This window comes from Enoplosus armatus, chromosome 23 (genome assembly GCF_043641665.1).
Source record: "Enoplosus armatus isolate fEnoArm2 chromosome 23, fEnoArm2.hap1, whole genome shotgun sequence".
In the NCBI taxonomy this organism is placed as follows: Eukaryota; Metazoa; Chordata; class Actinopteri; order Centrarchiformes; family Enoplosidae; genus Enoplosus; species Enoplosus armatus.
Genome location: NC_092202.1, coordinates 2425001 through 2440000, shown reverse-complemented (window position 1 = coordinate 2440000; position 15000 = coordinate 2425001). Strand labels below are relative to the sequence as shown.

The window sequence follows — 15000 nt, the reverse complement described above, 5'->3', positions numbered from 1 at the left end:
GCTGTACTTTGTGTTTAGTGCTAATTATTAAATGTCGGTGGTGACTGTGGTAAACATCAACATGTTGACATTGTCATTGTGATTGTGTTAGCATGCTAATGTTAGCATTTAGGTCGAAGCGCTGGTTTATGGCCGTTGTTTCATTGTCACCGACCTTGTTGCAATGCTAATATGCGTGAGGGAGCACTCACACTATTCTTAACATCTCGCACCCTCAGATTTCTGTTTTTTCTATGAGAGTCATTATTTACAGATGTGCGATCGGTATCGAAGTGTTTTCAGCTCACTGCACACTTTCTGTTGAACAAGGTGGCCTCAAAAAGAAGGAAACACTTGTCTAAAGGAGGGACACGAGTATATTGAAAGCGGAGTAAGTAAGTAATTTACATCCAGGCTTAGTTGCCCGTTATTTTGGCTACCATGCCTCAAGAAGCAAAGACATCACTTGAGATTTGAGAAAGACCTGACAGTTGGTTTGGCGGGGGCTACAGTGATGACGACCGCTCAGCTCTGGGATGTTTCAGGAGGAACGGGAGACGAGATGATGCTGGCATGAGACTTTGTGGGAAAGACATCACCTGTAGCCTCGCAGAACTTACTGGGTTTGTACCAAGACGTTTGCTGGTCCAGGACAGTCCAGGACATGAGAAACGGCTTTCTCTGGAGCTGCCACAGAGATGCCCATGAGCCACACGCTCAACCCCAAACTCCAGTCCAGCAGTCCAGAAGACTGTGGGTGTGAGTGTGTCGAACTGCGAATATGAAGCAGGGTGTCGCTGAGAAAGAGCATGCGTGCTCAGTCAGCCTGTTCGAGGTAAAGACTGGAAAGAAAACACAGGCAAGTGTGGATGAAAGTGAAAACACTTCCTGGCCACGAAGACAATCGGGCGATTCAAAGTCAGATTGCACGTGTCGATCTCGAGCGTGCTGTTCGATCACAAACACGTCCACATTTCTCCAAAGTGCTTTTAAAGCTGCTTTGTAAATTGTTGCACCAAAGTCCGTTCATTTGGAATTGGACTTATTGTGTTGAGTTGAACTTTCTGACCATGTCGACACTAGACAATTCAACATGGAGGAAGCTCTTATATTAGCTTATTAGTCTTATATTACCCTGCTCTACAAGAATATGCCTGTATTCTGCTGGTTACAAACCAGCCTGTTTTCTTGGCTAGCTAGCATGTTTTCAGTCAGCGTGCTTGTTCGAAAGGGAAACTAGGAGTTTCGGGTTACTTTCAGCAGATTTAAGCCGTCCCTTTGTCATGAATGAATTGATAAACTGTGGTCCTTCAGTGTTTCATATCTCAACCAAGCTTCCACTAATCGCCAACAATCTAGCAAACATAACTGCAGGTAGCAAACTGTTTACTGTAGCTCCAATGCATGAAAAGAGGTTTACACAAAGATATTTAAAGGACATTTTCCTGTTCTTTTTCTTGTCAGTAAAGTGCTTTTAAATGATTCCGACATGGTCGTTCTGAGCTTTGCTTTCAGGAAGTCTTAGATGGAACTGATACGAACAAAAAAACTCCACTTTGTTCCAACTCACATCAAGTTCTGAATACGTAAGATACATAAGGCCATCACTTAGTGCTCCTACACTGAGGTCCCTCTCTTTCATAGCGCAGTTTGTTTCAGTTAGCCAGCAGCTGAAGAGTTGAACCGGGTGACATTCAGCGTTTCATTGACACTTGACGTACAGAGTCGTGTTAAGGAGCCATTTGAGGGCGAGAGAAAAATATGAGTGGAACTCTTATTCGCATGCCGTTGTGCACACACTTGGACACACAGACACACACACACACACTTAGAGCAACTACACACATAGATAGAAACAGTGTTTACACTCACTCACTCGAGCTGTCCAGCTTCCAAAAAACAGCAGAAACACACTCGGAGAGAGACTTGGCGGGCAAATTGATGACCACGGTTGATTTTTATTATATGTGGGCACAGCTTCCACACTCGCTCAAGGACAGTGTGTGTGTGTGTGTGTGTGTGTGTGTGTGTGTTTGCATGTTCCTTAACACTGTCCAGAGTGTGTTTGGTGGTGCATACCTGTGGCTTCCTGGCTATGAGCGCTCTGACCTCTCACTGTTTTCACTGCTGACTCTACTTTTTGTTTTTTGTTTTTGTTTTGTTGTTTGTATTTTTAGGAAATACCTCTGCATGTCTCCATCCACTCCTCTCTGCGCTGTAAACACGCCCCCACCGAAGCCGCTTGGCTTCCTTTTGACAGCGTCGACCGCCGCGCGTTTATTGTGACTGATGGCAGCATAAATATCATGAAATTCAATCCAAATTCTGCGGCGGGTCTATATTTGTATATGTGTGTGTGTGCTAGAGTTCACTAGCATACATTGACTTTTTGCCACTCTACACACACACACACACCATTTTTGTCCACTCTGCACTTCTGCCGCTCCAGGAATTTTTTCCCCCCTGCTCCAAATTGTCGGAACGTTTTTAGGATTCCTCCGCTTTTTTGGAAACAAAGTGAGTTTGGAATTCCAGCTCTCGCTCTCCCTCAGGCGACACTGTGTGTGTGTGTGTGTGTGTGTGTGTGTGTGTGTGTGTGTGTGTGTGTGTGTGTGTGTGTGTGTGTGTGTGTGTGTGTGTGTGTGTGTGTGTGTGTGTGTGTGTGTGTGTGTGTGTGTGTGTGTGTGTGTGTGTGTGTGTGTGTAGGTTGAATTCCAGGCACAGATAATTTACTGATTTGGTTGGAATGTGTTTGTTACCCACAGGGCGCTGGAATCGAACACACAAGAAAACACACACATGCGCTAAAACACACTTGAACACAGATTCTTCTTGATCGTCCTGCAGCGGGAGAAAGTGATCGCTTTGGTTTCCGCTGATTATCTCCGCCTGTGTGATGTGTGTTTGACCTCTTCTGACCTTTTCTCTGTGTGTGTGTGTGTGTGTGTTATACACACAACAAAATGTTTTTTTTGTATTTGTCTCCGTCTGGCTTGATGTCCTTCTTGAAATGTGTGTTTACCTTCTCCTCACTGTGTATTTGATGCTGTGTGTGTCAACATTCGTCCCTCTCCTGTGTGTTGTCGGACTCTCACAGTTCATCTTTTTGTGCAGCTTCCAGGAACCAGTTATTAAACAACGCTTCACCACGCAGCCATGAAAAACCTTACTAGACTCACAAAACTGTGCCCAAATTTGTCTGGGTTTCTCAACCGAACATCAGCCGCATTTCAAACATAACAAAATCGATAGCATGTCAGAGCTTTTGTAAGTGGGTCTGATTAGCGCCATCAGACATTTGTTTTAACAGGAAATATGAGCTCATTTCAGACTTAACAGCCTGCTGGCTTTCTTTAAGCCCTGTTGGCTCTGCAGAGGTGGTAATTTTATGATTACTTAAAGTCTGTTGAGGACGGGGGGGGTAAATATAGGGAATATTTTTTATTTGTTGTTTGATATTTTATCGATTCGGGGAGCACGTTTGTATCTGTGGAGTCTTTGGTTTAGTGGTTTAGGTGGATTATTTTCAAGCTGCAGTCTTATCAGGATATTGAAGGCAGTGTCAGACCTCTAATGAGCCCGACAGCTCGTAACATGGTAACGTGCTCATTTGAATTGGCTGACATCTAGACTTTTTCCAAATGGAGAGATTCACAGACTGAGAAATTCACTTAAACTGTTTGTACTGGCTTTCAGAGGCAGCAGCTCTCTGCGAGAACTGGAAGAAACGTCTCCTGCACCGTCACTGATTCTCTGCCGTTCTCTTTGTTTATGTGTATATATATATATATGTGTGTGTGTGTGTGTGTGTGTGTCCTCAGTTCCACGGAGGTAGACGATATGATCCGAAAGTCCACAAATCTGTTGTTGACCAGAACCCTCAGCCACTGTCTGCAGTACGCCATTAAGAAGAAGAATGTCGGGCTGGCAGAGGTACTGTGTGTGTGTGTGTGTGTGTGTGTGTGTGTGTGTGTGTGTGTGTGTGTGTGTGTGTGTGTGTGTCCAATGTGTAAAAAACACTCTCAGAGGTAACGAGCTAATGTTGTTTGCACAGCTTCAGTGTAACTCGTCACACTCAACCTTTCCAGCTCATTTACTCTCACAAAGACAGACATTTCCTCTTGTCAACCTGTTGTTGTTGTTGTTGTTGTTGTTGTCATCATAACTGTGACCAAGTGGTGATTTTTATTTTCCACTTTGTTTTTCCCGTGCTCAACGATCAGCCTCGAGACCAAACGTCATTAGTTGACGAGAACAGGATGTAACGATAAGAGAGCGCGTTACGGGAAATTCAGCATGTCTGGGTTCTTTATTAATGACGATTAATGATTCAAAATAATGAACAAACGTCCAAACGGAGGCGGACGAACGAAGTGTCAGTAGACAGATTACAGTAGAAATTAAACATATTGTGCCTTAGTTTCATTTTATTATACTTTTTCCTGAAAAAACATCAAATAAATGAATAAATAAATGCATGACCTCTGGACTCTAGCTGTCTTAATATAATTGCATAATTTAAAAATGACTAAACCTTTTGGTAGAAGATGTTGGAAAAGGTAACAGCAGAGAAAACGTGATGCTCAGATGTATTTCGCTCATGTAGAGGAGACGTGCTTTTGCTTGTGTTTGATTTTTGTCTGCTGGAGCTGCAGCTCCAGGTTTTCTATTAAACTTACCCAAGACGTCCTCTGTTTGCATCCAGTTGGTGCAGGTGATCATAAACACCACCCACCTGGAGCAGAGCTGCCACTTTCTGGAAGAGTTCATATCAAACATCACAAATGTTCCTCCTGACATCGCAAACGCCACCAAGCTGTACGGGACCTCCACCTTTAAGGTACAGCCGAGACACTCGTTCTATTCTTCTGTCATTCTTATCTTTTTCTGTTTTTCTGTTTTTAATCTGTCTTTTCCCTTAATTTTCTGTCCTCCCCACTTTTTCTGCATCTTTTTTTTTTTTCCTGGCATGCAACACAAACACACATACATCTGTCTTTATTTGTTTTCTCCTACGCTCCCACTTTTCCTTTGTCATTGCATTAACAGCAGTAATACTGAGATAAATCAAGGAATGTGACAGAGAGTCATTAATGAAGTCTAGACATCTTTTAAAATAGTTTTCAATCCACCAAAACAAAATGTAAAAAACAGACGATGCCTCTCAGTCTGAGCTCTGTCTTCCTGCAGGACGCTCGTCATGCGGCCGAGGCGGAGATCTACACCAGCCTCAACGCCAAGATCGACCAGTTCCTGCAGCTGGCTGATTACGATTGGATGGCCGCGGTGCAGGGAGGCGGGACTCCGGAGGCCAGCGACTACCTGATTGACCTGATCGCTTTTCTGAAGAGCACCTTCAGCGTCTTCACCAACCTGCCGGTTAGTATACACACGCACACACACATATTTCTTTCTACACCTAAAGACAGCTATTATGTTCATACACTCTGCCCATGAAGTTGAGTGTGTGTGTGTCTTTGTTTTATTTATGTAAACAGTGTGTGTGTGTGTGTGTGTGTGTGTGTGTGTGTGTGTATTCACCATATACATACCTGGAATATATATATATATGTGTGTGTGTGTTTTATAAGCTCACTCACCAGTCTCTCTGCATGTTAGCGGGAGACGTCACAGGGCAGGACAATCTGCTTTACTTCGTTAGAGTATCAGCTTGTTACGGGTTGGATCGTTAACATGGGGCCCGTTAAGCTCATTAAAGGGTGAGCTGCTCGGGTCAGCAGCACCAGATTACACACCGGCTCAGGCTATTGACTCTACAGCCCGACTGTAATGACATTATGCACTCTGAGGATGTTGTAGTGCACCATGAACACTATTACGGAGTGTAGACAACTCATAATTATGATTTTTTTTTATAGTGATGATCATAAGAAGCCACCTGCTATAATAAGTAATTCCTTAGGATTAATATTAGCCCACTGCGCTAATATTCAGGATTATGAAATTGTATAATTTGCATTTGATACATTTTGTAATGGTTAACAGCAGTCATCACCCTGGTTGTCGGCCTCTTTAGCATTAAAAGTGAATACAATTATAGGTATGAATATATTGAGCAGTGAACTGGACGGAGCCAAGTAAGCGTATTGATTCAAGTTGTTCAACATGCTCAACAAAGCTCAACCTCTAACCCCCCAAAAACTGAATTTTAAAGTCTGTTTCTGGACCTTTCTGCATAGAAACATATATGTATAAGTTTTTACCTACACTGTCCGAAACACTCATGATCCGTGTTCCCACTCCGCTGTAAGATGGTTTGAAGCACATGTACAGGTCTCATAAAACTTACAACGCACACACACACACACACACACACACACACACACACACACACACACACACACACACACACACACACACACACACAGGGGTTAGTTTTAAGATCATTGCGCACACAGATTTGGTCAAAGCAGGTCACAAGGCCATAAGGCCACACACACAAGGTGGTCGAGCTAAGTGTTTTCCAGCAATTCTAAGAAGCTTTTCCTACACCCCCACGAGCCCCGGACATGACCCCGTCACACACACTTTAACACACACACACTTTACCACACACACACACACACACACACACACACTCACAGTGTGGGGCCTCCTAAGTAGATCAGATGCTATGGATCTAAAAAGCCGGGTGGTGTGACCCTCTGAAATAAGAGGTGGTCATATAAAAGAGTGAATTAGATACTATTGAAGGGAGTAGACGAGACAGGAGTCGATAGAAGCAAGAATAAAAAACTCCTGCTGCTACTAGTAGTAGTACTACACTTGTACTTCTTTAAAGTTTAGACCAAACCCCACATGTATTCATTCATTTCCCAAAACAAAAGGAGACCAGAGGATAATTACACCATAGCAATTCGTCTCTGGAGCCGAAGAAGAGTAGCCTTTGTGCTGTTAGCAGCTAATTGGGATCCAAGTAAATGAACAATAAACGACTAACACTGCTGCTGGCCATACAGTAGAGCTCCAGTAGAAGAGAATAGAGCACATTTTGGGGGCGGCTCCAGCCCACTCGGAGGGGGGTGAGGTCAGAGAAGATTTGAGGTGGAAGACAGATATCGGAGAGAGACCAAGAATCCGGGAATAAGTGGTTGTTTCATGTTTTTATGACTGTGAAAAATAAGATCCGAGATGTTACACAACTAACAGTGAGCCTGCTGAAACCCAACACACACACACACAGATCTCTGACCCGTCATTGGTTAAATGGAGGCTCACCGTGACACAGCAACAGTGTGGCGCACTCTGTATGTGTGTGTGTTTGTGCTTATGTGGGTTTTTTTTAACAGCTCTAAATGTAACTAGTTGGAAGCAGACGTGTACTAAGAAAGCTCAGCCGGATCACATTTCTTCAACAGCTTTAGAGAGGGGCGCACACACACACACACACACACACTTTCATCGTCCCAGTTCTCACTACAGAGGAAAATGTTGCCCCATCCAAGAGCTAATAATACCACTCAGAGTTTAGTGCTAGCTAAATACTCCTAATCGAATTGAGCTCAAATTTAAAGATGGAACGGGGGAGGCATGAAAAGGCCTCAGGGGTGAAAATAATCATGTGAAAATTAGAAAGGAAATGTTGGACTCTCCTCTGACCATCGTGCTCCAATTTTATGGCTTATAAGCTCCTTGAATCGATTTTCTGCTGTGCACCGGGAAGGCTTGGCGGCCGCCGCTCCTCTGTGTGTCCAGGACTTACCGAGTCCTCCGTGGTGCTTCAGCACGTCGCAACCAGGTGCCAGATAAAGCCAGATTAGCGTCATCTCAGGGGCCTCTGTGCATAAATGCTTTGCGCACAGAGGTGGAAAAAGCTGCCAATGGTCCTCGCAGTGATTCGATTGTTTTATTTCCACGCAGCCGTTACACTCCTTCAACTTTTCATGTCTCCCATTAATAACACTCCACTTTTACTGCTTTGCCATCCGCTAAATGTCCCGGTTTATGTTTCTCACCGTAGGGAACGCCCGTAGAACACGCTACCTTACCGGTGAGTATCTGGGTTGTTACGGTAACGGAGTGATGTTTACCAATCCCTGACTGACCTTGTTAACCCTTCAACTTTGACCCCGAATCCCCAACCTGAGAGTTCACCAAACCAGCATGTTGAGATGAAAAAGGGAGCGATGCACGTTTGTTTGAATCTGTGTTCATGTGTCCCGACCAGGGAGGGAAATCACAACCAGCCAGTGCTAACCAATTGTACCAGAAACTGCTCTACTCTAAAACTTTATTCATACGTAGAAATAGTCGACATTTGAGACTTTTATTTGGCGTAGTTACCCAGTCTTGACCAGAGAGGATGAGAGCATGTCTGGTGTTCTCTGTCTTGCTGGTGAACACATTTATAGTCATGAAATAGTCAATAGCCAATGAAAAAATGTATTCACCACTTGTTACACGAGACAAAAAGAAATTTCCAACCCTGGTATCTGTCAGATCAAATGTGGTTTTAAGTCCTTGAAGTGAAGTTGCTTGCACTGGCTCTTTTGTGTGTGTGTGTGTGTGTGTCAAGGTTACATTCAAAGAGAAAACACTCACAAAAATGCACCCGTAACCTGAAGTCCAGACTTCATTTTTGTGGTGTTTCGTGAGTGACGTGAACAAATACCCGCCATAACGCAGCAATCTGGGATTGTTCCACAAGGCTGAACCTGGATCCGCTCCCTTTACGGCGATTTGGAGGTTGACTATGTGAATTTAAGTCTCAAACACATAAGTGGATTCTCATTTTCAGCCGTTTTCCAAGTCATGAATCAGAATAAAGGCCTGTAACCCTTCAGGTTCACGCTGAAACTCGTTTGCTCTCATATTTTCGGCCACAGATGTAGTCGAAGCGGCACTGGACTCCTGGTGTTGCACGTCAGTATCGTGTTTTTTTGCTGTGATCCCACCTCTTGACATTTGGCTGCCCTGACTTGCTGTTCATTTGACTGACAGGTTTCTGGACGGACAGAGAGCGTATTATACACCGTGTCGAATCCCTTCCAGGAGTTGTGAATCAGTGCGTTATGGCGTCGTGAAGCAGTGACTTACCGTGCTGCTGTGTTTCTAACTCAACCTGCTTCTAGCATTATGAGGCTGAAGCTGAATTCAGCTGGGAGTGCTTCTAAACAAACTGTGTCCAACATGGGAGGTGCATCAATCTGTTATTACACTGAACACTTTCACATATGAGGTTCTGGTTGTTCTAACAAATTTGTCAACAGTCTTTAGAGTCTTTTTATTGGAAGTTCTCTTAAACTGAACACTCGTTGTGTTTATTTGAGTACCTGTGCTGCATCGGGCAGATCACCACAGCATTTATAAATAACTTGTCATTGTCGATGGCTATCGCTAGCACAGCTAACTGAACAGGACTGCTGGAGTTGTGTGTTTGACCACACACAGACAGATTAATTTACCCTGAAAATACAATGTGTTTGAATATGAGACCACATCCCTTTTTTGACCACAAGCGCGCACACATACATTTTTCTCTTGTTGCATTATTTTAGCTGGATCGGAACAAGACTGTCAGGATCAGATGGAAGCTTCATTAAAGTTGTTTAAAGCTCCAGAAAACTTGGTTTCAAATCTTAAAGCTATACTTTTATACTAACAATGGATCAGATGAACCTGCGAGCCTCGGTTCGCTCTCTGACAGCGTCGTCTGACAGCCGCAGCAGGGTCTGCTGCAAACAGACAAAGCTAGCGGCTAGCTAGTTAACAAGCTAACACAGCTTAAAGAGCGGGAATATTGGACCTGCATGCGCCAGGCGTCCAGAAACGAGACTCCGAATGAATGCTAATGTTTCAGCTCCTGAACGTCGAGGCAGACGGAGAGAGAGATGTGTGTTTATTAGCATATTTTACTGTCATTCTCATCTGTCTGCATTCCTTTCATTACTCCTCCTTTTCCTTCCTCTTCCCTCCTTCATTCCCGCTCCTTGATTATTCACCACCCCCTTCACCTCGTCTGCCTCTCCGCCTGACCCCGCCAGTCTCGTCCCCATCCTCTCTCCCTCCACCTCGCCTGCTTTCCTTCATCGTTTTTGTCTATTTGTTCAGCCGTTAGGAGCTGAGTAGCTTTTAATGAGCTCCTTGATGAACGTCTCTCATTAGCTGGGGAGGGAGGGAGGGAGGGAGGGGTGGGGCGGAGGTTAGCAAGGATTTAGGAATAGGATGGAGGAGAAGCATCACTTGATCCTGGGTCCGTCTTATCTGTCTCTCCTTCACCTCCTCCCACCTTGTGTCACCTTCCTTCCCTCTCCACCTCTCCCTCCTTTCCTTCCTTCCTTCACTACTCCCTCCGTCCTCCTCACCTCCACTGTCCTTTCCTCACCTGTCGCGTCCTTGTCTTTTCTTACTTTTCCTTTCCTCACCTTTCCTCAACCTCTTCTTTCCTTTCTTTTCCTTTCCTTTTCTTCTCTCCCTCCCTCCCTCCCTCCCTCCAGTGTGCCTCAGGCTAATGGTTCCCAGTTGTCTGTATTAAACTCTGAGACAACGCCGTTTCTGTCAGACAGACCTACCTGTGTGTGTGTGTCAGTCAGCCCAGGTTCAGGACATGTAAATAGAATTAACTCATTTCACGCTCAATCTCGCGCTATGATAACTAACCCTGGGGTCGTATGGTGTGTGTGTGTGTGTGTGTGTGTGTGTGTGTGCGTGTGTGTGTGTGCAGACAGAGTTCAGAGGCCAGCATCGTATCGGAGGATATCCGGCCAGTCGTAGGTGTGTGTTTCTCGAACATATGTGCTCGCACGTGTGTGTAATTTGATTTCCCTTTGAGGTGAGGGCTGCCTCTTGAATGAACTGCGCTCCAGACTCCTTTCCTGAGGTGGACCTCGGTTCACTCTCAACTACAATGGGATCTTTCTGCTGCTGTTGGGTTTGTTATATAAGATAAGATGAATTTTATGGATCTCCGAGGGGAAACCAGAACGAACAGAGGAGATTATATGAAAGTGTGTCACTAAAATTACTTCATTAAATCTCTCAGAATTTTCGTAACTTCATGTTGAGATTAGAGTTATATCATCTACAGAGCTTTACTGCTAAAGCTTGTTAGCTTAGTCGCTAACAGGACAATAGGTTGGCACAGATGTATTTGTACCATCGACTCTTATTACTGCACTTTATACTCCAGCAGAGGAAGTTCAGTTAAACCGGTTGGTGCAACAAGCTAACACGTTAGCTTCCTCCTTTTTGGACCCTCTGGCTCTCCGTTCCCTGACGGGTCAGCACTGTCAAAACAGCTTTCTATTGGTCAACGTTGCAGATTCTCGCGCCAAAGTTGAACTTGAGTGCAAAAAGTTCACCTCTACAGGAAGTAACAATGAGTGGATCAATCACCTAATTTAACTTGAGAGTATAAACAGTCGCATCATGTTTTCCCTCTTTCGTACTTCGTATTTTGAAGTATTTTATGAGAAAACACAAACACAGTACACAGATTTGTGTGATCGTATTGACAATATATTCACTGTGAACATTTACAAACATAACACACAGAAACAGTCACATATGTGCGATTAGAGCTGTATAAACACACAGCGATGACTTATGATCGTAACAGATTCACACCAACACTTAAAGCTAAACATTAAGCACAATTACATATGTGTTTGTGTGATTGTGTGTATATTTGCACATGCTGGGTGTATACAGGCGTGTCTGGTCTCATCGTGTGATTAATGAAGGTGCTTAAATATGCAGGGCTGGAATGAAAGGTCTGGTGTTTGTTAATCACCTGGAGGTGTGTTTGTGTGAGTGTGTGCGACACATCAAAGTCACGTCAGGATTCAGTAGAACACACACTTCCTTCTTTTGCTCCTCGTTTCACACAGTTTAGTTTTCTTGCGGTTGTGAGAAGGTTGATGTGCGATCTCAACATAACATGTTGTCAAATCAGAGTTCAGCAAAAGGAAATGAAATAATAATGGAAATGAAATTGAGTTATTTCATGATTAAGAGAAATGTGGATTTCTTTAATTTCACCCTGTGCTTTCTTTCTTCTTTTCTTCCCCTCCAGCACTTCAGAGTTGAACTTTTACAAGCTTTACCTCATTATCAAGTTTTTTTTTTTTTCCCCCTCGACTTCTTTTTCATCTCTTTGCTTCATTCTGTTGGAATGCAGACGTCGAGGTCGAGATCAAGGCCACGGCTAGTCACTGAGATTGCACACACGTCTGCTCAGACACACACATGTAGAGTATACACACACACACACACACACTCAATCAAACCCACACAAACACATGTTTTGGTTTCTATATTAATGCGTTGTCATGTACTTCCTCATCCGCTGCTTTTATTCTTATTATGCTACTTCATCATTCTGACTGCACCTGAACGCAGCACACTTTATTAATGCTCAGTGTGTGTGTGTGTGTGTGTGTGTGTGTGTGTGTGTGTACTCTAAAACAAACATGGTGGCGTGCACCTGAACTCATTCTGATTACCACTCTGTGTGCATGTATGAATGTTTGTAATTTGCTGTGATGCTCTGATTTAATAACAGCTCCGTGAAAGGTTTTGCTTTTCTAAACAAAAGAGAAGAAGAAGAAGAAGAAGAAGAAGGCAGTTAACGTGGAAAACATCGTCATGTAAAGAAACTTTGTCTCCCAGGGAGAAGTCACAGTCCCGTCCTCACTGCTTGATTGACAGAAACAAAATATATAGACCTCACCCCCCCTTCTCTCTCTCTCTCTCTCAGGGTAAAGTGGCCCAGACGGCCTGCATGTCGGCCTGTAAACACATCTCCACCTCCCTGATGCAGCTCCTGCTCGACCCGGAGGTCCGACAGATCTCCATGGGAGCTCTGCACCAGATCTACACAGACGTCAAGGAGTGCGAGAGTGAGTGTCGGCATTTAGTTTTTTTAAATTAGCCTGCTTGTCTTTAATATTATTAGCTTTTTCCCTTCCTCCCCTCCCGTCCTTATTATCTGCCCCACCAGTAGCCCCTTCACCAATGTCCTTTTTCCCTTCTCCTTATAGTCCTCTCTCACTCTGTTCTTCCTTTTCTCTTCTCCATCTTTACTCTCTTAATTCAACGCCATATGTCCTTATTTAATTCGTCCTCTTCTTTGTCCTCTGCTCTTTTAAGTTCTCATTCTTTACTCCTTTAATTTGTCCACTTCTGTCTTCTTTCGTCACATATTGTGATCTGTCCTAATCTCCCGTCTCCCTTTCTGACGCACACACTTTATCCATATTGTTGATCCATACATGCAAACAAATAACCAGTTTGGAGCCACACATGGACATTCACCAAGTGCTACTTTTAAAATAGACTTGCCAATGTTTGCAGTTTGCATATAAAAGCACAGGGGGCGCTATGGATCAACCAGTTACATAGTCGGGGGAGAGCATCTCTTCTTCTCTTCGTCTTCGCCCACCCCCCACTTCTTTGTCTCCCTCTTTGCTTCTTTCTTCCTCTCTCCCTTCTTTTCTTAATTTCATCTCCACCCTTTTCCCACTCATGCCTCCATCTTTTAACCTCCCTCTCTCTCCTTATGCTCCCTTCTCCTCTCCATCATTTCATCCTCCTCTCTCCCCCCATCCATCCCTCTACCCCCCCCCCCCCCCTCCATTGCCTTGTTTCCTGAGACTTAAAGATGCAGAGCACTTGCAGATAAAGGAAGGGGAGGAATGAAAGAGTGCGAGGCGTCGTTGGCTCATGATCAAGGTTCTTAAAGTCACAGTGTGGGTCGCACACACACTGTGTGTGTTTGTGTGTGTGTGACATGATGTGCAGTGACATGCGTGCAGTGCTGTGGAGGGGTTAGGAGGTTACAGAGTTACCTATTCAGGGCAGACGGAGGGAAGGATGGAGAGAGATGGAAGGAAAGGAGGGGGGTGGGGATACAGTGGAAGCAAGAAGCAGAAGAGGCGAAAAATTTGAGGGATATGAAGAATTCAAAAGGGGAAAGGGTGGAGAGAAAGGATGAGAAGGAAACCACGAGACAGAGCAAGAGGGTGGTGGTGGGAAAGAGGGATTAAATTTGAAGGGATAAGGGTGAATGAAAGATAGAAGAACCCTGAAAGAGAAAGCAGGGAGAGGAACAGGAACAAGGGATTAATGAAAAGGGGTGAAATGAAAAATGCAAGGTGGATGGATAGATTAAGGGGAGGGTGGGATGGAGGGATTGAAATAAGGGTCTTGTATACTGTTAAACTATAACCTCTAAAATCTGAAAAAAGGGGGGAAATGAATGGATTGAATTTAAGAGGGGTGAAATGAAAAATGGAAGGCAAGAGGAAGAGAGAGAGAATGGAGCGAATGAGGGAATATTTGACAGAGGAAGAGGATGAATAGTCAAAGAGCGATGGGTTCATGAACAAGCGTGACGCAAGTAAGAATGAAAAATTGATGGACAGAATGAGTATGAAAGAGGAAAAAAGGGTCACTGTGATAGAAGGAATAAACAAAAGAACAGGGAACGTGGAAATAATGAATAGAGGAAGTCATGAAAAGAGAGAAAAACATTATTAAACGAACGAGAAGCAAAGTACACACGAGAAAGAAAGTGAACTGAGAAGGGATTAAAAAGGGGTAATACAGAAGGATGGAGCAGAATGGGATGAAAGAGGCTGAGGAACAAGAGGGCAGAGAAAATGGGATTAAATGAAAGAGGTGTGAAATTAAAAAAAAAATGAAAAGCACAAGAAGAGTACACAAGAAAGAAAGAGGACAGAGGAGAGGGCAAAATACATGGATGAGAGGAGGGATTAAAGGAAAATTAATGGAAGGAGGAGGGAGAGCACAAGAAAGAGGAATTAGAGATTAAATAAAAGGAGGAATTTCAGGATCGTGAGTGATGAAAAGAAAGGGAGGTACAGATGAAATGAGTACGCCCACTGGGGAATAAGTGAAAAAATAGAAAGTAAAGTAGATAAAAGATGACGGGGAAAGAAAGGAGGAGGCGAAGATGAAAAAGACGAAGAGATAAGAAGTGGGGAAGGTACACAAATGGTAATGAAGGTGACACCTACGTGAAATATACCTTTATTTTTC

General features: G+C 43.9%; 1 protein-coding gene across 2 annotated transcripts in view; it reads left to right on the top strand.

Moving 5' to 3' along the window:
- exoc6b (exocyst complex component 6B) overlaps positions 1-15000 on the top strand; it is a 74390-nt gene that overhangs the window by 33930 nt on the left and 25460 nt on the right. Inside the window, exons 16-19 of one of the 2 annotated variants that reach the window (XM_070929583.1) lie at positions 3801-3912; positions 4685-4819; positions 5170-5358; positions 12698-12839. In XM_070929583.1, coding sequence (XP_070785684.1) covers positions 3801-3912; positions 4685-4819; positions 5170-5358; positions 12698-12839 — 578 coding nt within the window. The remainder of the gene's footprint in view (positions 1-3800; positions 3913-4684; positions 4820-5169; positions 5359-12697; positions 12840-15000) is intronic. The other variant, XM_070929584.1, reaches the window with a different exon arrangement.